Raw genomic sequence first — 22565 nt, 5'->3', positions numbered from 1 at the left:
CCTTTACTTACGCTAATTTCCATCACACTAATTGTGAAACAATTTGCTCAACTACTTGGTAAGAGGCAGCTCCTTTTTTTAAAGCAATGGGAAAATCTTGAAATTATTTTGAGGATAATAAAAATAGCTTTAGGGACTTCCCTGGCAGTCCAATGGTTAAGACTCTGCACTTCCACTGCAGGGGGCACGGGTTCGATCCCTGATTGGAGAACTAAGATCCCACATGCTGCACGGCACGGCCAAAAAAAAAGCTTTACTTGAGAGAAAGGTATAGCATCTAAAATAAACAGAAAACTTGAAGGTATAGTAGCATCTAAAATAAACAGACAACTAGGAATTCCCTGGCAGGCCAGTGGTTAGGACTCCGAGCTTACACTGCTGAAGGCAAAGGTTTGATTCTTGGTCAGGGAACTAAGATCCCACAAGCCGAGGTGTGGTCAAAAAAGAAAAAGGAAAAGAAAACAAAACCAGACAACTAAAAGGAAAAATGGCAGAAAGGAGTGATTTTTAAAAAAAGACGGAAGGAAACAAATTAGAGAACCTAGACAGAAAACATGAATAGAACACAGCAAAAAGGAAAGACTAAGAGGAATCAACAACTCTTAGTCACCCAACTGTCTCTTTTGTTCTATTTCCCAGTTTCCTAATGCCAGTCTAGGCTCCCTGCAACTCCTTACTGTCAATTCCACAGGGCATTTGGGATGCACTATTTCACTGCTGTCCACTACAGTAGCCACTGGCCACATGGGGCTACTGAGGACTTGAAATGTGACTGGTCCAAACTGAAATGTGCTGTAGTGTAAAATAAACTTTTGAAGATTTGTATAAAAAAAAACCCTCAATGATTTATATTGATAACATGTTGAAATTATAGTATTTTGGAATCTTAGGCTAAATAAAATACACTATTGAAATAAATTTCATCTGTTTCTTTTTATTGTTTTTGATGTGGCTATTAGAAAAGTTAAAACTATATATGTGGCTCACATTTACATTTTGATTTGCCAGTGCTGCTACAGACACTTTATCATGACCCCCTATTCCTCATGCTGGTCTGACTTAATGATGTGCTAAGAGTTGACCCATGGGGTAAATTGTTTCTATTGGTGAACATATCTTCCAAAGCTTCTCAGCTTCTTCTAAGAAAAACACTAGAAACAGACTTACCAATATACTCCTCCAGATCAATGAAACCATCAGCATTCTTATCTATATCTTCCATTGTTTCCTAAACAGAAGAGAGTAATTAGACTTAGTATCTGGATGAGTTAGTTTAGGCAATTATTTGTCATTCATTAAAATACACACACACACACACACACACACACACACGTGTTTATGTAGATGTGTGTGGGTATGGTTAAACCATAGGAAATTGTGGTTTTTCTAGCTGAAAGAATGGTAAAATATTATCAATTTTTTATGCTTCAGCTTAAAATAACTAATAGTCTTCTTGAAGGAACACTTAATAGTGAACTATCCCATCAAGCCCATGATGATCTGGTAGCCCTAGTCATGCTTAACTCTAACAGGAGATGTGACCAGTGAGTACGTCTACAGCTACAGTCTACGTTTTATCAGTAACTGCCTTCTGTGAGAATTCTTTAGTATCACTGTCATTACTCAGTGCCTGATATTTTAAAAAATAGGATTTCCCCGCATGCTTACAGTACGAAGCCACCAATGAAGGGCAAAATACATAATCTGATGGTACGTATTGTCATACTAAACAGAAAGCCTAAAGCACCATCGAGATCACAGAAAAACAGAGTGACAGAGCTTGGACTCAATCTGGCCAGCACTTGTATCGCAAGTCATTCTTCTAAATACAGAGGAAAGGCTAAAGGGGAAAGCATAAGCAACAAAAAGAGAAAGCTTCCACTGAGAATTCTTGCTCTCCCCCACCCACCTGCACTACTATATCCTTCATGTAGTCATACTCCTCAGGGTGCAGGAAAGCTGTGAATTCCTCCTTTGTGGCAATGAGGTCTCCATCCTTGTCTGCCATTTTAAACCTCCGCTCATCTCTAACCATCATCTGTTTATAGTTAAATCCATCATCAGGGTCTGGATCATCTAGAAAAGAAAAATTTAGGTCAAATCTTAAAAGACTTCCAGAAAACATGAAAATGTATGGGGAATCAATTCCCAAGAAAGATAAACCAAGCACTGAAGAATTAACTCTTGATTGCTCAGGTAAAATTGCAGCAGTATAAAGACATCCAGTTTTGGTAATCAAAGACCTCAAAGTCAGGTCTGAGTTGAATGTAAATGCTTGCCATTCAACATGGAACCCTGGCTCCTGGACTGTGTAATCCGTTATGCAATGCTTCACTGTCACTGCTCTTGGGGCAACCAAAGAGCTTGAGTTTTCTAGATATAGCCAAGGGGCAGCGGTGGTTCTAAAGTCATACTGAGTTTGAATCCTAACTCTACCACTTCTTAGCCATGTGACCTTGGGCAAGTAACTTAACTGTACTTCAATTTACTCATCTGTAAAATGGAGATAATAACAGTGCCGGCCTCATAGGATTGTTATGAGGCTAAATAAGCAAATAAATAGAAGTTAAGTGCTAGAACAGTGCCTGGCACAGAATTGGCTTTTAATAAATGTTAGCCACTGCTATGTTGATTAAACATTAGGTTCTCATTAAAAAGCCAGATATCAGGAATTTCCCGGCGGTCCAGTGGTTAGGACTCCGAGCTCTCACTGCCGGGGGCCTGGGTTCAATCCCTGGTCAGCAGAACTAAAATCCCACAAGCTGTGCAGTGCAGCACCCACCCGCCCCCGCCAAAAGAAGCCAGACATCAAAGGCCTTCTATCCCATTATAGGACATCTGGATTCAAGTACCAGAACAACACCACTTTGAATGGTCACATTGTCGCTTCTTAAGCCAACTCAGAAATACACCACGAGATACAAATACTGTTCACTACCCCCCCTCCCCGATTTTTGTAAAATTCTAGAAAATGCAAACAAATTCGAGTTACAGAAAACAGATCAGTGGTTGCCTTGAGGATTATAAAGGGACACAAGGAAACTGTTGGGGGTGATGGAAATGTTCATTTATTTCGATTGTAGCGATGAGCTCACCGATACATACACGTGTCAAAACTCATCAATTGTGCATTTTACATACGTGCAGTGTATCGTATGTCAGTTTTACTTCAATAAAGCTGTTACAAAAGATAAACATTAGATTACAACCAAATTAAATTTGGATTTATCCATCTGTTAGGATGTTGAACTGCACAAGCAGTAGTTATTTAGTCTCTCTGTAAGAATCTAGAAAAATGAAATTTTGTTTCTTTAAGTTGAAAAAATGTGGAGTTCATGGCAGAAAAGGAAAAAAAAACCTTTTCAATCTGAGTTGCTAGATATTTGGTATAGACCAAATAAGGTAACATGTGAAGATATTTTGAAAGGAAAAGACACCACATTAAAGGTAAGAAATGATTGTTCCTACAACATATTGGTCAAATTTAAAAAAAGATACAGCACTAGTTTTATGAAAAAGACCCACAGGGTCCCTTAATAACATTACACTGTTGACTTTCGATACGGTAGTTCAATCTTTCCATACTTTAAGCACAGTTAAAAACAACAACAATAAACTACTGCTCTATTTTGAGAGATGAGCAACTTGAAGCTTCATTCTTTGTTGAGTGCCAAAATTCAGTGAGATAGTTGACTGAATCATGAGGCTTTGCGGACCCTATACGTGTATACTCAAAGCCGTAACAGGTTAGAGACAAAGAATTTAAGGAAAGTACGATCTTTCGCAGATACTAAGTCATTTCTTCTAAACAAATAAAGCTTCAGTACAAACTATGTAACATAAATAAGAAAGATAACAGAAGACAACTTATACATTAAGAGTAGATTCTTAGCTAAGAGCCCTTCTCTCCTCCTTAGTTAAAACATGGTGACTGAAATCAAGTAGCCCGATAACATGCACATATATAAGGATGAAAAAGGAAGCTTTAAAACTTTATTTTTAATGACTAAACTCATGTGCCTATCATCACTGCTCAGAGTGCCGTTATCTGTCTTAAGCACCAGTTTACTGGGCCATCTGGCCTGGGTAGGCTCGTGATCTAGTTTTGGTATAGGCAGGGTGGATCATAGTATCTCATATTTTACTTGTGGCAGAGACAGGGTTAATGTTCCTTTTGTGGAAAGCAGATTAAAAGCTAAAATGATTTATACCTGAACTCAGTTGAACCAAGAACACGCTTTCACAAAAACTCCTCAGCACTTTTGTAAGGCACCTCATTACCCCGAGCACCGTCCACCCACAGGCCTCCAGGGAAAGATGCCTTATAAAGACATTGTTTCTCCAGCCAGAGCTTCAGCTTATGCAGTCTCAGTCAGTAGAAATACCCATTACATTGAATCATTTGCCCTGTGAGGCAACAAAGCTCTCAACAGATTTTTATGCACATAATCATACAAAGAGTTTAAGATTCATTCTGGACAGCAAGTGAGTGACTAGATTTGAGCTGAGATTTATTAACACACCATTCTATTGAGATCACCAATAGCCTACCCACTGCTTTACATTTATAATTAATTCCAAATAAATCAGGAGGGTGTTGGGTCTCAGCCAGAGAGCAAGAAGCATGGATGCCTCTCTATCTGCACTGACTTTTTAATACACGTGTTTTTAATTGGGTGAAGGATATGTTTGGTTCTTGGGTAAGTGTCAAGCATAGAGAGAGACTGCCACTCTAGTCTTAGGAACGAGAACAAGCCTGATACAGAAATAAAAATCTGTTCAACAGAAATGCATGCAGTCCTGTAATTAACACGGACAGCTGGCTATCCAGTGGGGGAAACAGACCATCATACACTCATTGCTTGTTAGTCAGTGACGGAGAATGCCTGCTTTAACCCAGAAATTTACTTAATTTCCAGAATAAAAATGCAAGAAGTAACATTTATACATTCTTGTCTCAAACTGTAACCATGTGCAATAGAGGAATCTCACCAACAAAAACACCCTAAGTCATCAACTCAGTAAGATCGCCACCTAGCATTCAACAGCAGGCAAGTGTAATAAGTAAAAGAAAATTACTAACAGGTGGCCCAAGCATACAAGCTACCAAATCAACAGAAAGCAATCAAAGTCACATTTATTTGCCTTGAAGCATTTGCAAAGCAGGCTGACAAACTCATGTGCCAGAGAAAACAAATGGGAAATAGTTCATTTCTAAACTTCAGTAAGCAGACATACTGAAATAGTTAAATTTCATCAAGGAAAACTATTATATTTGATCTTTATTTTATTAAGGAAAGACAGTAATTTTCCTTCTATTCTCACCAGTTACAAAGAAATCTAATTTGGTCTGAATTTCAGGTCCAACACTTTAATGTGACCATGTCAGGCTTTGACACATCTCAAAGCCTCTTGCTTTGCATTGTTGGAACAATGTAGCCTTTTAAACGAGATCTACTACAAAAATGGTCTCTCTGAGGGATGACAGCAAGAAAAAATGGGGAAATGTATCTGAAATGCCGAAGATGTAAAAGATGTCAGACCTTAGAAAACCAAAATAAAACAAATTTTAAAAAATACATAATATACAAAATCAAAATTAATAAAGGGAAGGAGAATCAGCTCAGCATCAAACTATCTCAGATAAGCATAATTTTTTCCTTTCCTTCACTGTGTGACCCATTTGTTTCTTTGACTCAAGACCATGGTCTCTGCCAGGCTGACATCTTGCCCCTTACCCAGGTAAGTGCCATAAGTCACGTTTCTGTACTCATCCCAGGAGATTAAGCCGTCTTGATTCAAATCAAACTCCTGCCATTGGTTTTCAACATTGTCATATATGTATTTCTTCTGGGCGTGCTTAATCCAGGATTTCAGCTCCCCCTCCGTCACAAACCCATCTTTATCGGCGTCTATTTTATCTACAATCATTCTACAAGACAAAACAGTTACGTTTCAAGGTGCCGGCTCCACAAAGCTTTTTCCCCCAGATAGTAGGGACCTACCTAAAACGTAGCCGTAGGTGGCATTTTTATACTCTTCCCAGGAAACGAGGCCGTCCTCATTGAGGTCATGCCCCTTCCACTGTCGCTCTACATCCTCGTAAATCCAGCGCTTTTGTGCAAATTTAATCCAGTCTTTGAGCTCATCCACAGTGACAAACCCGTCCTTGTCGCCATCTATTTTACTTACAATCTTTCTGTAGAAAATGCAGAGAAATCCAGCAAGAGGTTAAAAGGACACAAGGCTCTGGACTTCGCCAGGTGTGTGCTGTGGCCACAGGGGTTGCCCAGAGCTGAAGCATGGAAATAAAAATTGTTTCCAAAACAAAACTGCCAGACAGGCCATTGAAAATTTTTCTCTTAAGTGCCCGTTGCTGGTCTGAAATGAGACATCCAGACAAGGCAAGCACAGTCCATGGCTGGTGTACTTGGATCCAAAAGTGAATCCGGACTATCCCTTTAGAGGTAGGTTTCAGCCAGTGGTCAGAATTCAGGAGTGAATATCCATTCCTATCTGGGTTCTCCACTCTTAGTATCAAACAACATGCAAATCCTTACATTTTTCTTTATTGCTTTTACGAGAATCTCAATTTCTGGGTAAACAATCACAACCACTGACTTGGTTTTCTAAAAATTCAAAAATTTAAACCAGACTTTAAAAAATTCAGCTGTGTTTTCAAAAAAAAAAAAAAAAAAACCGAAACACTTCTGTTAAAAATACAGAGATATCAAAAATAGTTCCAGGATCACTTATACCTAAAGTCAAGATTACTTTTTTTAAAACCCCAAAACAGGTACACAGAGACAGAAGCATGCTTACTTTTAAAAATGGCTAGCAGTTTATTATACACTATGTTGAACTGGATTTTTACATATAAACACAAAACCAGAGAGCTCTGAAGAAGTAATGTGGTAAGAATGTATATTCCTGATTATGAGAATGTTAATAAGCTGAGAGGGTTAGGGTGCAGATGATAAAGCAAAACTACAAAGCTAAAGAATCAATATACTTTGCCCTCCATGAGTTTCTTTCTTCTAGATCTGTTATGTTAATGACAGACATTTTTTTAATGACTTATTTAAGGATTTCAAAATATGTGCATGATATGAAAACTGCTGTATAAAGATGCAGTCACTTACTTATAGAAGCTAAGACAGCCTATGTAAAGTCACAAGAACTTTAAATCAAAACTTCCAATGGGGGACACTTCCCTGGCGGTCCAGTGGTTAAGACACCGTGCTTCCACTGCAGTGGGCACAGGTTCGATCCCTGGTGGGGAACTAAGATCCGGCATGCCGCACAGTGCGGCCAAAAAAACAAAACAAACAAAAAAACCCAACAACTTCTAATGGAATTGAAATCTTGGCATACTCCTATGCTCTATTATTTGTAGGACTGAGAAAGACTGTCGTTTGGTAGCAAATAATGTTTTTCCCCAGTTTGTATTCATCTCATGAATACAACAATGGAAAGTGATTAGAATCACAGAATACAAGCAACACAAATTCATCTTGATATTGATATGCTGTTAGCCATGATTGTCTATTACTTAAATCTTATAATTAACAAACATTTTCCTTCAGAGAATCTTACAGCTTTTGCTCTAAAATGTAAAGCAGTAAGAAGTCACCTCAAATATCCTCCTCTATCTACATGGACACAGGACAAAAATTTTTTGCAACTTGAACCTGTAGAATTTTAACAATATTAATAAATTAAGTTTTAACCGCCCCCAAACTTCTGCATTATCTATAATGGGATCCAGTTTGTGTCCGAAAGATATTGGCTACCAAGACTGCCACTGTACCATTAAGAAAAAAAGGGCAAGGTACTTATTCCTGAAACAAAAATTTAAACTATTATAAACAGCCTAAAGAGAAGGAACACTCAGATAAAAAAGGCATATGACTGTTTAAGATGGGCTTTTCCTAATGAAGTTGGCCAAATGCCATTCTATTCATCCCAACAGAAATATCCCAAATGGTTTAATTCAGAGGTTAGCAAACTTTTTCTGAAAAAGGACAGATAAGAAGAAATTTTCACTTTGTGGGCCACATACGGTCCGTCACGTATTTTAAAAACAACAAAAATAACCACACAACCATTTAAAAATAAAAAAGCCATCCTTATCTTGCTAGCTATCCAGCCTGCAGGCAGTTGTGAAAGTACATTGGAAGTGGGCATGTCCTATTTCAGGCATGAAGCTCTAAACTCTGATCTTTAAAAGCCTGTGTAAATTTATGAAGCTAATGGTGTTGTATTTCTATGACACTGGAGAACCCTACAGATCCATGATGCCACTAAATAAGCACTCACTCCAGGACAGACACAATGTACCTAGTGGATCTTATATTATTTCTAAGAGGTAACATATGCCTCTACATTTCAAAAGGCATCAAACAAATCCTTTGGCTTTTTAACAACCTGGGTCAATAAATGGGCTCCAGGAGGGTTCAAAATATTCCAGAAATTTTCAGCATGCAAAATTTTACATATATTCATATGTGTGCACTTACCCTTAGCTTTCACTAGACTGCCAAAGGGACTGGGCCCGTGACCCAAAAAAGGATGATGAACTGCTTTAGTTCATTTCTATAGCAAATATATCAAGGGTGAAAACTTTATTAAGGACCACCACCTCAAAATAAATAAATCATCATTTGAAGGACACATAAATGAAAATTAAGTATATTTAGACTTCTTGGGGGTGGGGTTGAGAATACACACACAAGAAAAAATCTTCCATTTGTCAACATTCTTCATAAGAAAAAGGAACTAAAAACTGGATATTAAAATTGTTTTTAAGTGCTTCCTGAAGTCTTTTAGGTATTATAACTAAGGATTTAAAAATAGTAGTGAATTTTTGCAACTACAAGCATAGACAATGATCTTATCTCCTAATAATTACTGGCCTCCTAGATAGATGGGAAAGGGGGAATCTGTTGTTCCCAACCTCTGATGCATAGTCACGTACCAAATAATGTGTAGAAATGCCACAGTAAGTTAAAAGAAAAAAAAAGTTCACCTGGAATTCTTGCTTGCAACAGTACATCACCTTATAAACTGGAGATATTTGCCATTATCTCCAATTTGGGAGAGGAAAATAGTACTTAGTTCATTCATACATTCCATGAAAAACATGATTTTAACCATCTTATTCTAATCAAATATGGAGTCCGCTCATGTGTTGAACTTTTGATATTTACTGATGACAAAAAGAAACATTTTCTCTCTACTGAAGACTGTTAGCAGAGCTATTCCAGTACCTACACAGAGCCAGAACACCTGGATTGACACCAAACCTAAGGGCCCTTCATTATTTAACAGTAATTCTGCACAGAGACATGTGCAGACCAAAATGTAGGCTGGACATGCATGTTATTAACAGGCAAGACACGAAGACTGAGAACACCCTCATGCATCCCTATTTTCAGCCTGGAATGTTAGCACAGTTATAAGATTAAGATTAAAATTAAAAGTGAGCATGGTCCCTCAAAGTTAGAAAAACAACCTAACAGAAGACTAACTCTTTGATAAATTTCTGTTTTCTCTATCTACTTTCAAATGTTTTAGGAGTTTCTCATTCTACACAGCAAAATCTTTTGATTGTTTCTGTGAGTGTTTAAGAATAAAATATTATATCCTTCAGTTAGCAGAAAACCCGTTGAAAGAATAAATTTATTTTGAAGTACCACCCAAAGCAAATCCTATAATGCCTTCTAATCACAGCACTATCCATGGGCAAAATATTTTTGGAAATTCCTATGTGGTATAACTTTTCAGACAAATCTCTTGAATATAGTTCAGAAAGTTACACCAATGGTAGCCTTTCATTGAGGAGAAAATGTTCACTAAATTAACCTGCATTTCCTTAAAAAGCAAGGCTTTGAAAGAGCTAAAAAAGACATTCTCAGATCCTCAGAAATAATCAACTGGAATTCTACCAAATCAACTCTTTAAATAAAAAGATGCCTGCTGAGAGAGCCACAGAACCTGACTATGGCCCAGCTGTTACTGAAATAGCAACACATACTCTGACATTAAGACCACTGCTTATTACAACCTTCTAAAAGGCAAGGTTGAGGGACTTCCCCGGAGGTCCAGTGGTTAAGACATCGCCTTCCAATGCAGGGGGTGCAGGTTCGATTCCTGGTCAGGGAGCTAAGATCCTACATGCCTCACGGCCAAAAAACCAAAACATAAAACAGAAGCACTATTGTAACAAATTCAATAAAGACTTTAAAAATGGTCCACATTAAAAAAAAAAAAAAAGCAAGGTTGGTTTGGTTTTGTTTTTGGTTAAGCAAATATCTGACAATGAAACCAAAGAGGGTGAAGGACATCCTTGGAAACCATAAACTCTACAGAAATTAGTCAGTCCAGGAGTCTAATTTGCAGTTTATTATCCACTCAAAGACTTGGCATGGTCAGTAATAAATAGGTGACAGATAGTTTTTAAAAATTAAAAGCAACAGGATTGAGAAAACCCCCATGTAATGTTCCTTTGGGGTCAAGATGATGCAGTTTAAGCTGAGTCCTACAGTATCTGGCAATTTTATGCATAAATGACTTTGCTTTGTAGAATGAGGTAAAAACTATTATTCAATGGAGAAATGCAGGAAAGTGCTTAATTAAATTTTAGTGGTAGCAATTCTGTGGTTAGTTTTCAGAAGATGTAGTTCAATACAGCTTTACTGAGTGACTGAGCCAAAAGAGAAAAAAGGAATGAGTTGATTTATAAAGAAATGTCATTATTCTAACTAACCCCCTGAGAGCTGGCACCTTACCCAAGTCTTTCCTTGCTCTCTTCTGGTGTCAGCTGATCAAAGGTTTTTGCTTCTTCAGCACCCAAGAAGGCATCATGGTCATAATCAAAACTCTGAGCATCATTGTGAACTTTGTCACTGAGCTGAGGCTCATGGTGTACACGGTCCTTCTTTTCCGTGGGCTTGCTCAAGGCAAAGGCTGTGCACAGGGACAGGCATGTAAGGAACTGTCGCAGGTCCATGATAATCAGATCTTAAAGAAAAAAGAAAGGTAGTTCATTCAGGAAGCAGTATGCTTAATAATGAAACAAGAAATTAAAAGCTCACATCCAGTTACAATATTAATTTGATATTATCCCAAATGTTATTACTTAATCCATAAAAAAAAAGTATGGTAGAACATCAGACTTCCCAGTTTTACTCTGAGAAATATTCACCAGTTTTCCTCATCTGATTGTAGGCTGACAAGGAATTACAGGAACAAGGAATTACTAGGAACATCCACCTTGTAAGTGGTCTCACTTCAAAAACACCAAAGTAGAACTTTACTCCTTTTGCCCAAGTTCCTAAGATTTAAAAGTGAAAGGACCAAGATTTAAATCCAGACCTACTGACTCCAAATAGTTTACTTTTGTATTATATCAGTGGTCTGGTCTTCAAACCTGGCTGGTTATTAGAATCACCTAGGAAGCTTTATTAAAAAAAAAAAAAAAAAAAAGTTTCCCCTACTGAATTAGAATCTCTGAGGCTGAACCCAAGCATTTGTAGTTTTAAATGGTTTCCAGGTGATTCTGATGGTTGTCAGATAAGAACCAATGATCACCTTCAAAGATCAAACCACTGAGATGGTACAGTGATGGATAACTGCCTTATCATTCTGTATACTTGTGTTTCCCACACCTACCCAGGTATAAGGACCACCTGGAATACTGTTCGAAGTACAGATTCCCCAGCTCTACACTGTACGTTCAGAATCTCTGCAGTCACAGGTGATTCTGATGAACAAGCACAAGGCTGGAACATCTTATCGAAAACAGTGACAAAAAATCGCAGAGAAGCTGCAGGATAGAAACTGTTTAGAACTCTTGACAGATAACCTATGGTACTGTCCAGAGAGGTTAAGGTTTTAGAGAAAACTTTAAAATTAAAAATCAAGGCGGTATATGGGAAAAGAATGTAAAAAAAGAGTGTATATATGTATATGTGTAACAGATTCACTTTGCTGTACACCTGAAACCTACACAACTTTGCAAATCAACCACACCCCAATAAAAATTAAAAAAAAAAAAAAAAATCAAGGCGGGAGAGGGGAAAGACCTCCCTGGTGGTGCAGTGGTTAAGAATCTGCCTGTCAATGCAGGGGACACGGGTTCGAGCCCTGCTCCGGGAAGATCCCACATGCCATGGAGCAACTAAGCCCATGCGCCACGACTACTGAGCCTGCGCTCTAGAGCCCGCGAGCCACAACTACTGAAGCTCGCGCTCCTAGAGCCCATGCTCCCCAACAAGAGAAGCCACCGCAATGAGAAGCCCGCGCACCACAATGAAGAGTAGCCCCTGCTCGCCACAACTAGAGAAAGCCCGTGCACAGTAACGAAGACCCAACACCACCAAATATAAATCAATCAATCAATCAAACAATCAATCAATCAATAAATCAAGGGGGGACATCCCTGGCGGTCCAGTGGTTAAGACTCCATGCTGCCACTTGCAGGGGGCATGGGTTCGATCCCTGGTGGGGAACTAAGATTCTGCATGCCGTGCAGTACGGCCAAAAAATAAAATAAAATAAAATAAAAAATAAAAAAATCAAGGGGAAAGAGTTTCCGAGGCTTTCATATTTTAACTAATCCTTTATCAGTAGAACACAGATTCTGAAGGCTTCTCCCCCCTGTGGTGAGTATAAACTTTTATAATTTCATATTATCACTTACTCATTTTCTCTTATGACCAGTCACTCCCTTAGTGGATGGGTAGGTGGTTACTGGGCATGAGGCCTGTTGTAGCTTGAACTGTGTCCCCCCTCAAAAGATATGCTGAAGTCCTAAGCCCTGCACCTGTGAATGTGACCTTATTTGGAAATAGGATCTTTGCAGATGTAATCAAGTAGGATGGGCTCTAATACAATGGCTGGTGTCTTTATAAAAGGAGGGAAATTTGGATACAGACACAGAGAAGAGAATGCCACATTATGAAAGAGGCAAAGATTAGAGTGATCATCTACGAGCCAAGGAACGTCAGTGATTGCTGGCAACCACCAGAAGCTAGGAAGAGGCAAGGAAGGATCCTCCCTTAGGGCCTTCAGAGAGCATGCCCCTACTGACACTCTGATTTCTAATTTCTAGCCTCTAGAACTGTAAGAGAATAAATTTCTGTCCTTTTAAGCAATGTAGTTTATGGTAATTTGTTACAGCAGCCCTAGGAAACTAATACAAGGCTACAGTACAGAGGGACACAGCATCACATGAAAGTTAAATGCATTATCTTGTCCTAATCTGCAGATTAGCCACAGGCTTCACCTTCCACCAGGATGTCACCAGTGGAACTATCTAATCTAAGGCTCATATTTTATATATAAATTTTTTTTTAATTATAAAAATTCTTTCAGCATTGCTTCTAACTCAGTGATCTCAACCTAGACTGTACCCTAAAATCACCCGGGGAGTTTTTATAAATGACCACTGAACCCCTCCCCCTTAACCATAAATATTTTAAAAAGGCAGCCAAGTTGAGAACCAGTATTCTAACCAAATTCTCAAATGGCCATAATAATATCTTAAGAAATATGACTTGAGAGTACACTTAATATGAAGAAACTGCATGTATCTGATCCTGCCTCAAAGTTTTGGGAATTAGAAGGAAGAAAGTGAATTGTGTCAAGGGATAAAGAAATCACATATGCCAATAAATTAGACATATTTTAATGTATCCATCTCCTTGTAACCCCCAAATAGTAACTAAAAGAAGTTACATTGTATTTGCTTGGATTTACAAAGCATTTTGGATTTAATAAACTAAAAAATGCTTAGCACAGCTAACGGTGAGCACGTTACGTTACATAAAAATTCCTCAAAAGTGGAAGGAAAGCAAATAGAGGAATATGTTTAATGCTAACACAATTTAGCTGATTATACAAAGGCACAACCTGAGGTCTCCTTGAGCAACTTTCAGGCTGTAAAAGGGCATACAAGGGCACTATTTGTGATCAATAGGAAAGCAGCTAAGTGGGGAGGTCCAGAAATGGCAGAGAAGGATACATCAATAGAGAGTAGAAAGTGTTCCAGAGTAACTAGGACAATGCCAAAAAGACAAACAGAAATGTTAGCTAAGGAGATAATGGGAGGCAGTCACTTCCCCAAGAGCCCATTTCGAAAACACACAAAAACAGTAATTTTGCTGGACAGTTGTTAATACAGATGAAAACCCATCAGAGGAAACAATGTGGCAGCACTGCCATAAGACCCACAGAGAAAGGGGAAGAAGGTGGTACTATTCTTAAGCTGTTCACCAATGTTAGGACTTGGCTATGCTTCTGAAAGTTTATCAATGTTGTTTCGTGCTATCCCATCAAAATACCCAAATTTGTATACAAAGATGTTTCAATTCAGATGTTCAATGATAATAGTTTATAATGATTTAAAAAAAAAAGGAAAATGAACTAAACCAAAGTAGTGACAAATACATATTAAATCTATATTGTGGAACACAACATAGTTTAAGAATGAAGCTGACCTATTCACACTGAAACTGACAAGGCACCAAGATATGTTCAGTGAACAAAAACAACAATAAGAAAGCATGTTGTAAAACAATGTCAGGATCTCATTTATATAAAAAGCAAAATCCAACAACCTCCCCAGCTTGTTTACATTTGTATAAAATATAACATATATACACGAAAATGGTGTGGAAGGATAAAGATCTATCTGTAAACAGCAATAACCCCTAGGCTGAAAGGAGAAGACATGGGGGTGGGTGGTAAGGTTCGTGTGGAGTGAACTTCACTACTGTACTGCTGTGTTGTCTTATTTTTTGTAAATGAGCACACAGTCATGTGTATTATCTTTTTATGTGTATTACTTTCTAAACAATAGCATAAAAATTCTTTGCATTTTTAGGTAGCAAAGCAAACATTTTCAAGCCATTTCTCCAGATTGGAAAAGGAGATTGAAGGAAAAACACACATTTATTCTTAAGACACAAACCCTATTTTATAAAGTAAAATAACGCTCCCCTAGGAGAATAACACTCCAGCCCACTCTTCAATAATTGAATCTAATCAATCAGATCAGTGGAACAGTAAAGAGAAAATCAGATTCAGTGGCTCTCTCAAACATCACAGTATGCCTTTATTTTAGGACAAAATGAAACTTCCATTTCAAACTACAAATAATTCTTTAGACAAATAAAATCCTTTAGAGAGAGAAGGAATGAGTTTTATGTTGTTATTTTGTGATATATCCAAATAATATCTATAATGTTAGAGGCTTACAGAATCAAGTAAAATCAAGAGTCACTGCAACAGAGGATTTTCCTTATGTCTAGTAACAAGGGGGCTTCCCATGCAGGAAAATTTTATAAATGATTAATTACATCCCCAGAATAATACTCTAACAACTCTTGCATAACACTCTGACAACTTCTGCAAACCCCAAATGTTATAATATGAATTAATGTTTTTTGTTTTTTTATTAATTTTTTAAAATTTATTATTTATTTATTATTTTTATTTTTGGCTGTGTTGGGTCTTCGTTTCTGTGTGAGGGCTTTCTCCAGTTGCGGCGAGTGGGGGCCACTCTTCATCGCGGTGCGCGGGCCTCTCACTATCGCGGCCTCTCTTGTTGCGGAGCGGAGGCTCCAGACGCTCAGGCTCAGTAGTTGTGGCTCACGGGCCCAGTTGCTCCGCGGCATGCGGGATCTTCCCAGACCAGGGCTCGAACCCGTGTCCCCTGCATTGGCAGGCAGATTCTCAACCACTGCGCCACCAGGGAAGCCCTGAATTAATGTTTAAGCCCACTAACACTATCAGGGCCTGGGAAGGATACTGTGTAAAGTTTTGATACCGTGTAACATAAAGAAATGTAACAGATTGATTCACTGTGATTTAGAGGGAAAACTACATTTAAGATTGAGGTGTAACATCTTGATACAGTGATAAAAGAAGAATTTCAGAATAAAAGCCAAGTGATTCAGCTTTATCATTTATCCATCTCTCTATCTTTCCCTTCTCAATTAAACTTTCAATCCTGCCCCTCCACAGGTTCCTCCATTCTGTCAATCAATATTTCTCAGGTCTTCATAATCCAAAATCAGTCTTTTTCAGACCCCATTATTCCTTCAAGCATGCTCTTCCCTTTCCTTCATCCATACGGTCTCTAGAAACTGCTGTCTCTGCTTCCTCACCACCTACTGTCACCCTGAAATCTGGGTTTCTATCACTACTGATGAAACTGCCTAAAAAGGTCATCAAGGACCACCTGCTGGACAAAGCAATGGTCCTACCTTTATCTCTCTGCAGCGGGCAATGAAAAATCTGCACTTTAGTAAGTTTTAAAAACTATGCACTTTGTGCCCACATATAATATATCAACTCCTGGCTATTAGAAACTAACAAAAGGCCCCTTGTTTTATGAATATAGACACTAAAAAAAGAGACTACTAAATTTATCTAAATCCATATACACATAAAAATGTCCAAATAGAAACAAAGGATATCTCCCAAGACAAAGGATATCTCCCAAGACACAGAATATACAATGTGGAACAATGGGAGAAGGCGTATAAAACAACTTCTTACACAAGGCATCTGAAGAACTACATTAGTGCAGTTATTTCTGAAGCATATTTCTCTTTTCAACCAAATGGAAACCAAATAATAGAAAGCTAAGACCCTTCTCTTTCTCCGTCATGAAAGCTATTCATCAATGGATAACAGAACATTAGGAAAACATAATATACTACATAAATGAAGGACTTGGTTGTATGAGTTTTTACCACATGGTCTAGGTGAGTCTGGCCACAGGTTTGTCAATTTTGTTTACCTTTTCAAAGAACCAGCTCTAGGTTTTGTTGATTTTTTCTATTGTTTTTTAAATCTCTATTTCCTCTCTGATCTTTATTATTTCCTCTTTCTGCTGACTTTAGGTTTTGTTTGTTCTTCTTTTTCTAATTCTTTCAGGTAGGGTTAAGTTATTTGAGATTTTTTTCTTTTCTGAGGAAGGCCTGTGAACTTACCATGTGATCTAAAGGTAAATCAATGGTTGTGAAAAATGCATCTCCCCATCTCCCATTTCTCAAATGACCTATAAGTTTCTCTTCCTCAAATTCTGTCCCTCCTTCACCAAGGGTAACATTTAATATTTTTTCTTAAACAGAAAACTAGACCCGCACTGTCCAGGACAAGAGCTACTAGCTACATGTGGCTACCAAGCAGTTGAAATGTGGCTAGTGTGAATTAAGAAGTGGTGTGGGGCTTCCCTGGTGGCGCAGTGGTTAAGAATCTGCCTGCCAATGCAGGGGACACGGGTTCGAGCCCTGGCCCGGGAAGATCCCACATGCCGCGGAGCAACTAAGCCCGTGCGCCACAACTACTGAAGCCCGCGCGCCTACAGTCTGTGCTCCGCAACGAGAGAAGCCACCGCAATGAGAAGCCCGAGCACCGCAACGAAGAGTGGCCCCCGCTCACCGCAACTAGAGAAAGCCCGCGCACAGCAACGGAGACCCAACACAGCCAAAAATGAAAATAAAAAATAAATAAATTAAAAAAAAAAAGAAGTGGTGTGTTACACTTTATGCCAAAAGAATGGTATTTTTGTATGTATTGGATTAAATAAATTATTAATTTCACATGTTTAAAATATTCACCTGTAAATCTAAAGTTACATATGTGGCTTGTATTATACTTCTATTGCATCACGCAATGTTAGAGACACAAATAAAGGGCTAGAACAGAAAAGGTATCAAGTTACTATCATACTTTTGCAGCACATCACCAATAACGGTCTCCTGCAAAGTTATTTTCATGAATTGCTCCAGTTAATTTATAAGGAAAAAAAGGTAACAGCATAGACTTGAATTTCTTTCAAAAACAATGATAAGCCTTAAGAATTAGTTTTATCCATTCAAAAATTTCCCTGACAGCTCTAAATTCATGCCATTTCTCCCCTCCTTCCCAATCATTTTTTATAAAAATCCACTGGTCACAGAACACTTAAAAGTAAGTTTTTTCAGGGGAATTTAGATGTCTGGATTAAATTCAACTTCTCAAGAACGTTAACAGTGGGTGACCCCACAGTTATTCTGGTTGACCAAAGACCCACTGCTCAATGTTAATAGTGGGAGAAATGGGTGTGGTGGTAAAATTCCAATTCTGTGAGTTGGATATTTAGGGGGCGGGGGGGGGAGAAAAAAAGGCATTCCTCTATAGTGCAGCAAAAGCAGAATCTCAATACTTAAGTGTCTACTTCAATTGGGGATTGAGGGCAAGAGCCTGACAGCAATTTAACTATACTAAGGCTCAGGTTATAAAGTCTAGGAATTAAAGGTATCTGGTTATCTATCTGACCTTCTTCACTTACAGACTTTAGTACAAGTACCACCAATGGATTATCATATTAAAGTAATAATGTCACCCTTCATGATTTGATAAAAGTTATGATAATGACAAGCCATTTATTCAACATTTCTCTAGTGATCGATGGAACAAATTTACATTAATATATTCTAATTCATTCTAGTTCATTAATATATTCTAATTATTTGTGTGACTGAAGGCATATGTTTATTAGTTGAGTATATAAAAGTGCAAACTTTGGCTGTAGAAGAAAAGCTTTGAAATGACAAACTATTACTCAGGTTTCATTAGTTCTATAACCAAAGCAACCCAGTATAAACTTAAAATTTTTCTTGCTACAGAGTAAAGAAAATTTCCTTTAAGAACTAAGTTCTTAGAAACTCTGGGAGAATCAAAGTTTCCTTTTGGCAGATGAAACTTCAATACATAATTAATTACTATAGGAATACTATGTAAAATGTAGCGACAAGAGTTTTGGTCTCTAGTTGTAATTTGCTGTGCATGTGTAACATGCATAAAATGCTTGGGAATCCTTGCTTTAGTGCCAAATGTAAATAAATATAATTTTAAAATCCTAGATGAAAAGACCTACCTACTATGATCACTCCAGCTGGAAGTGATCTGCACACATTCCTCTAAACTTTTATAAGACTTGTTTGTACCATTCCACAATAATGATCATAGGCTATCCTAAGTTGTCTCCTTAGCTCCTCTGTAGATGTACATTTTTGGAAGGCAGGGATCTCAGCTAATATAAATTAATTCCCCTCTACAGTCCTTAACACAGTGTCTTGCACTTTCTGTATACCAAAACATTTTATTGGATTAGTTGGACGGTACTTGGGAGCAACACAGTTCCTGCCAGCTGCCAGTGCTCCCCAACCCCCAATTCCCCTTACCGGATCTGGCCATCAGCCAGCAACAAGAAAAGTGTTATTTCAGCTGTCTTAACTCTAATACATAAATCACAGCATCAACAACATCCATATTTAAGAGTTCATAAAGACAGGGAACTAGGACCTTACGGCCTAGCAAGCATCTCCAATGGCTATCCCTGGCTACACCATGCGTGTGCCACACGCAGAGAAAATGCGTGTTAAAATCAGTGTACTGATCTCCAGTACTGGTGCAATGTACATAAAATGCCGTTAAGTATCTTTTGACACATCACTGGACGAATGGAAGCAAACGATTATATTAACAGTGATGATTAAGAGTTGATTTCAAAGCTGTATCTGAGTACTATCCACTCAGACACACTCCATTCATCTTTGTTAGCTCGTGTTTCTCCCAGTTGTGATTCTCAAAAGAATCCTATTGGGGACTGCTGAATCCCTGTAAATCTCAGATTAGGCCCAGGTAAACTCAGATCTCTCGCCACACAAATACAATTTACAGGTTACCTCTGGACCCTCATTTGTACTACAATACATAAATTCTTCAATGATGACCACCGTTGGGTACCCGGTTAACTAAATCTACTGAATGAGGTCAAACATGCATTTGTCTTGTGTCAAGTCCCATTCTATGGCAAAGAATAATTTATCAGAAATTCCACGGTTCTCCACCTCCAAGCTACAAAAACAAATTAGAAGCAACCTTATTCCTGACTCATTAACGTAGACTTTATGGTTCATGCCAGGAAGTGAATGTAATTCAACTCTCAAAGACACTATTCTGGGACTTTGTACACTTAGGAATTCAGATCAAAGGCCCTGAAGTTTTAGCAGGAGACCCAGGGAGCTTTTTGCCTTGATGCAAAAGCAGCTTTTGGAACTGCAAATCACACGACTCTTAATCAGGGCAGCTGTAGGGAATTAAGTTTATTGATGAACACAGCATGCCAAAAATCAGAACTAGGGTCTGGAGCTAAAAGCAACAAAACAAGGTAAAGATACAACCCTTTAATGAAGCTTTTAAAACTACTTTCCTTCGCTGACCGAAGCATGCGGCCAAACATGGAAGCTCGAAATATTCCGTCTTTTCTTTAAAATTATAGAGAGTTAAAAAAAAAAAAAAACATAGTGTCTTCATGCTTTCTTCCCCCTTGTTTCTACACCCTCAAAGTCAGCGAACACGACCTTTTTGGCAGATGCAGATGTCCTCTCGGGATGTGGCCCTGCGGCGGAGCTGGTGGACACAAGCAGGCCCAAGTGTGGGAAGTGGCAGGGAGCTGTAACAATAACGCTATCTGACTGCACTCCGACCTTCAGGAGATAAACAAGAGTGACCTTTTCGGACGAGGGGCTTGGTGACTGGCGGGGCCCAGGGCCAGAGGACGTGGCAAGCCAGGCACGAAACTGTACCCCACAGGACGCAAAGCCGGGAGCCGGAGTTCGGAGGGACCCAGGCCCCTTCCCAGAGCGCAAGGGAAGGCGAGCGGCGGCCTCCGACCCAGGCTGCGCACCGAGGGTCGGGCAGTCGCGAGCAGCCTCAGGCCCCGGAACCCCGAGCTGGCAGAAACAGAGGCCCTGAGACAAGGAGGCCCTGCCGCGCCGGGAGCGACGCCCAGAGGACAAAAAGAAAGTGAACAAGGGGGAGGCGGCGGCGGAGGGAAGTGCACGGTGGTACTTACCTCTCCCCGTTGCGCCCGCTGCCCAGGATGCCGCGGCTACAGCTCACCCACCGGCTCCGCTCTGGCGCGCAAGCACCGCCCAACCGGAAGCGGTTCCGCGCCCCGCTGCTGTCTTCCACGCCGGCAGCCTCCGGACCAATCACCAACAAACCCGCCGCGGACGCACAGCTTCCCCGGACAGCCATTGGCCCTACGGTCTCGTGGTCCGGATTGGCTGGAAAGCGCCACGTCCCCGCGAGCGCGCCGAGTTACGTGGACAGGATTCCTTCCCAACTCTCGTCCCTGGCCTTGTGGGGTTGGCGGGCCCCAGCCCCTTACTCCGAGGGGCGTGTGGGCGCGGCTGTCCGACCGCCACGTCCTGGTTCGCAGCGCTTGACTCGGCCTCCATAGGGCTTCTTAAATTATCCTACTTAGCTTCATGCCCACAAGAACCCAGGGCCGAATTAATCCGACTCTATCAGTCGCCAACTATTGATATATTGAATAATCCCACCCCCTCCTGTCCCTTCAGCTCTGCCGCCTAAATGGGGTATCGTACAGGATTTCAGTCGCTGGCTCCGGCTTCATCTCCCACCACTTCTCGCGTGTCGCGCTCGGGCCACCACCAACTCGGTGTTTCCTAACTGCCCGCCCTTTCACATCTCCATAGTCTTTCATTATCAACCAGGAGTGAGGGCGTTTTCCAGATTCTCTGCCTTGTGAATGACAATAGAAGTCCCGGTTCACAGAAATCACGGTTTAGATGTTAGCTCTAGAAGCCTTTCCTGACCTCACTAGGCATAGTAATTCCTCCCTTATTTACCTTCATAGCACTTTGCATCTTTGGTACACTTTGCCAAATTTTGCTATATAATGCTGCTTATCCATTTGTCCTCCTTCAGACTAAGCTCCAGGGGAGAGATCTGTCTTTATTCATCTTTGTACCTACAGCTTTGAGCTTACTGCCCAGTTCAAAGTAAATGCCTAATAATGTTAAGTGAACTGAATGGGTGGAACCCAAAGAATGTCCCTGATTGAAGAGGAACACAGGAAATTATTAACTTATTCATTCATTTTCAAGTCATGAAATTAAAGTTAAATAAGGGCTACTATGTTTGCAGTGTCAATGGACTATAAACCTGTGTTCTTAGCTCATAAAGCCTCTATAGTTTAAAATCCAGTTGAGACACGTGGTATGCTCATGAGAGAGTTAAATACAAAGCAACTCAGTTTACTTTAAACATCAAGATGAGAGATTGACAACCAGTGGGAATTCAAAGTTGTGGCCCTGACCCTTGGTGGCAACCAGAGAGGGCTTCCTAAGAAGGTGTGACTCAGGCTAGACTAAGAAATTTCTGAATGCCCTATTCAGCAAAAGGAATAACAGGAACAAGGGCAAGCAGGGGACAGAGTAGGAGGTAACTGCTTAGGTCAGGTAGGGGATGAGGGAGGTTAAAAAAAAAGAGGGGAGGGGGGGAGCCTGTGCTCTGAGGAGCCTGAGCTGAAGGCAGTGGGAATTGTGGGTCTTCTTCTGAAGATTTCTAAGCTTGTACCTTTGTGAGGTTGAAAGTGTTCTTTCAGGGAGGTGCATCTCCTAATAGGGGTTAACTATAATAGAACAGGTTGCATCAGGAGATATTTAAAAAACTATTTTGAAAATGCCTCCTTG

General features: G+C 39.6%; 1 protein-coding gene across 2 annotated transcripts in view; it reads right to left on the bottom strand.

Annotated features, from left to right (window-relative positions):
* Positions 1–21025, bottom strand: part of CALU (calumenin) — a 28565-nt gene extending 7540 nt beyond the window's left edge. The window contains exons 1-5 of one of the 2 annotated variants that reach the window (XM_068549400.1): positions 20918–21025; positions 10791–11022; positions 6006–6199; positions 1910–2076; positions 1168–1228 (exon numbers count right to left, since the gene is read on the bottom strand). In XM_068549400.1, coding sequence (XP_068405501.1) covers positions 1168–1228; positions 1910–2076; positions 6006–6199; positions 10791–11011 — 643 coding nt within the window. In that variant the 5' untranslated portion in view covers positions 11012–11022; positions 20918–21025. Of the gene's footprint in view, positions 1–1167; positions 1229–1909; positions 2077–5738; positions 5933–6005; positions 6200–10790; positions 11023–20917 lie in introns of both variants that reach the window. The other variant, XM_068549401.1, reaches the window with a different exon arrangement.
* Between the last annotated feature and the right edge of the window lie 1540 nt (positions 21026–22565).

Source organism: Eschrichtius robustus, chromosome 8, assembly GCF_028021215.1.
Source record: "Eschrichtius robustus isolate mEscRob2 chromosome 8, mEscRob2.pri, whole genome shotgun sequence".
In the NCBI taxonomy this organism is placed as follows: domain Eukaryota; kingdom Metazoa; phylum Chordata; class Mammalia; order Artiodactyla; family Eschrichtiidae; genus Eschrichtius; species Eschrichtius robustus.
The sequence above is the reverse complement of the archived record's forward strand: the minus strand, read 5'-3'. Positions and strand labels throughout refer to the sequence as shown.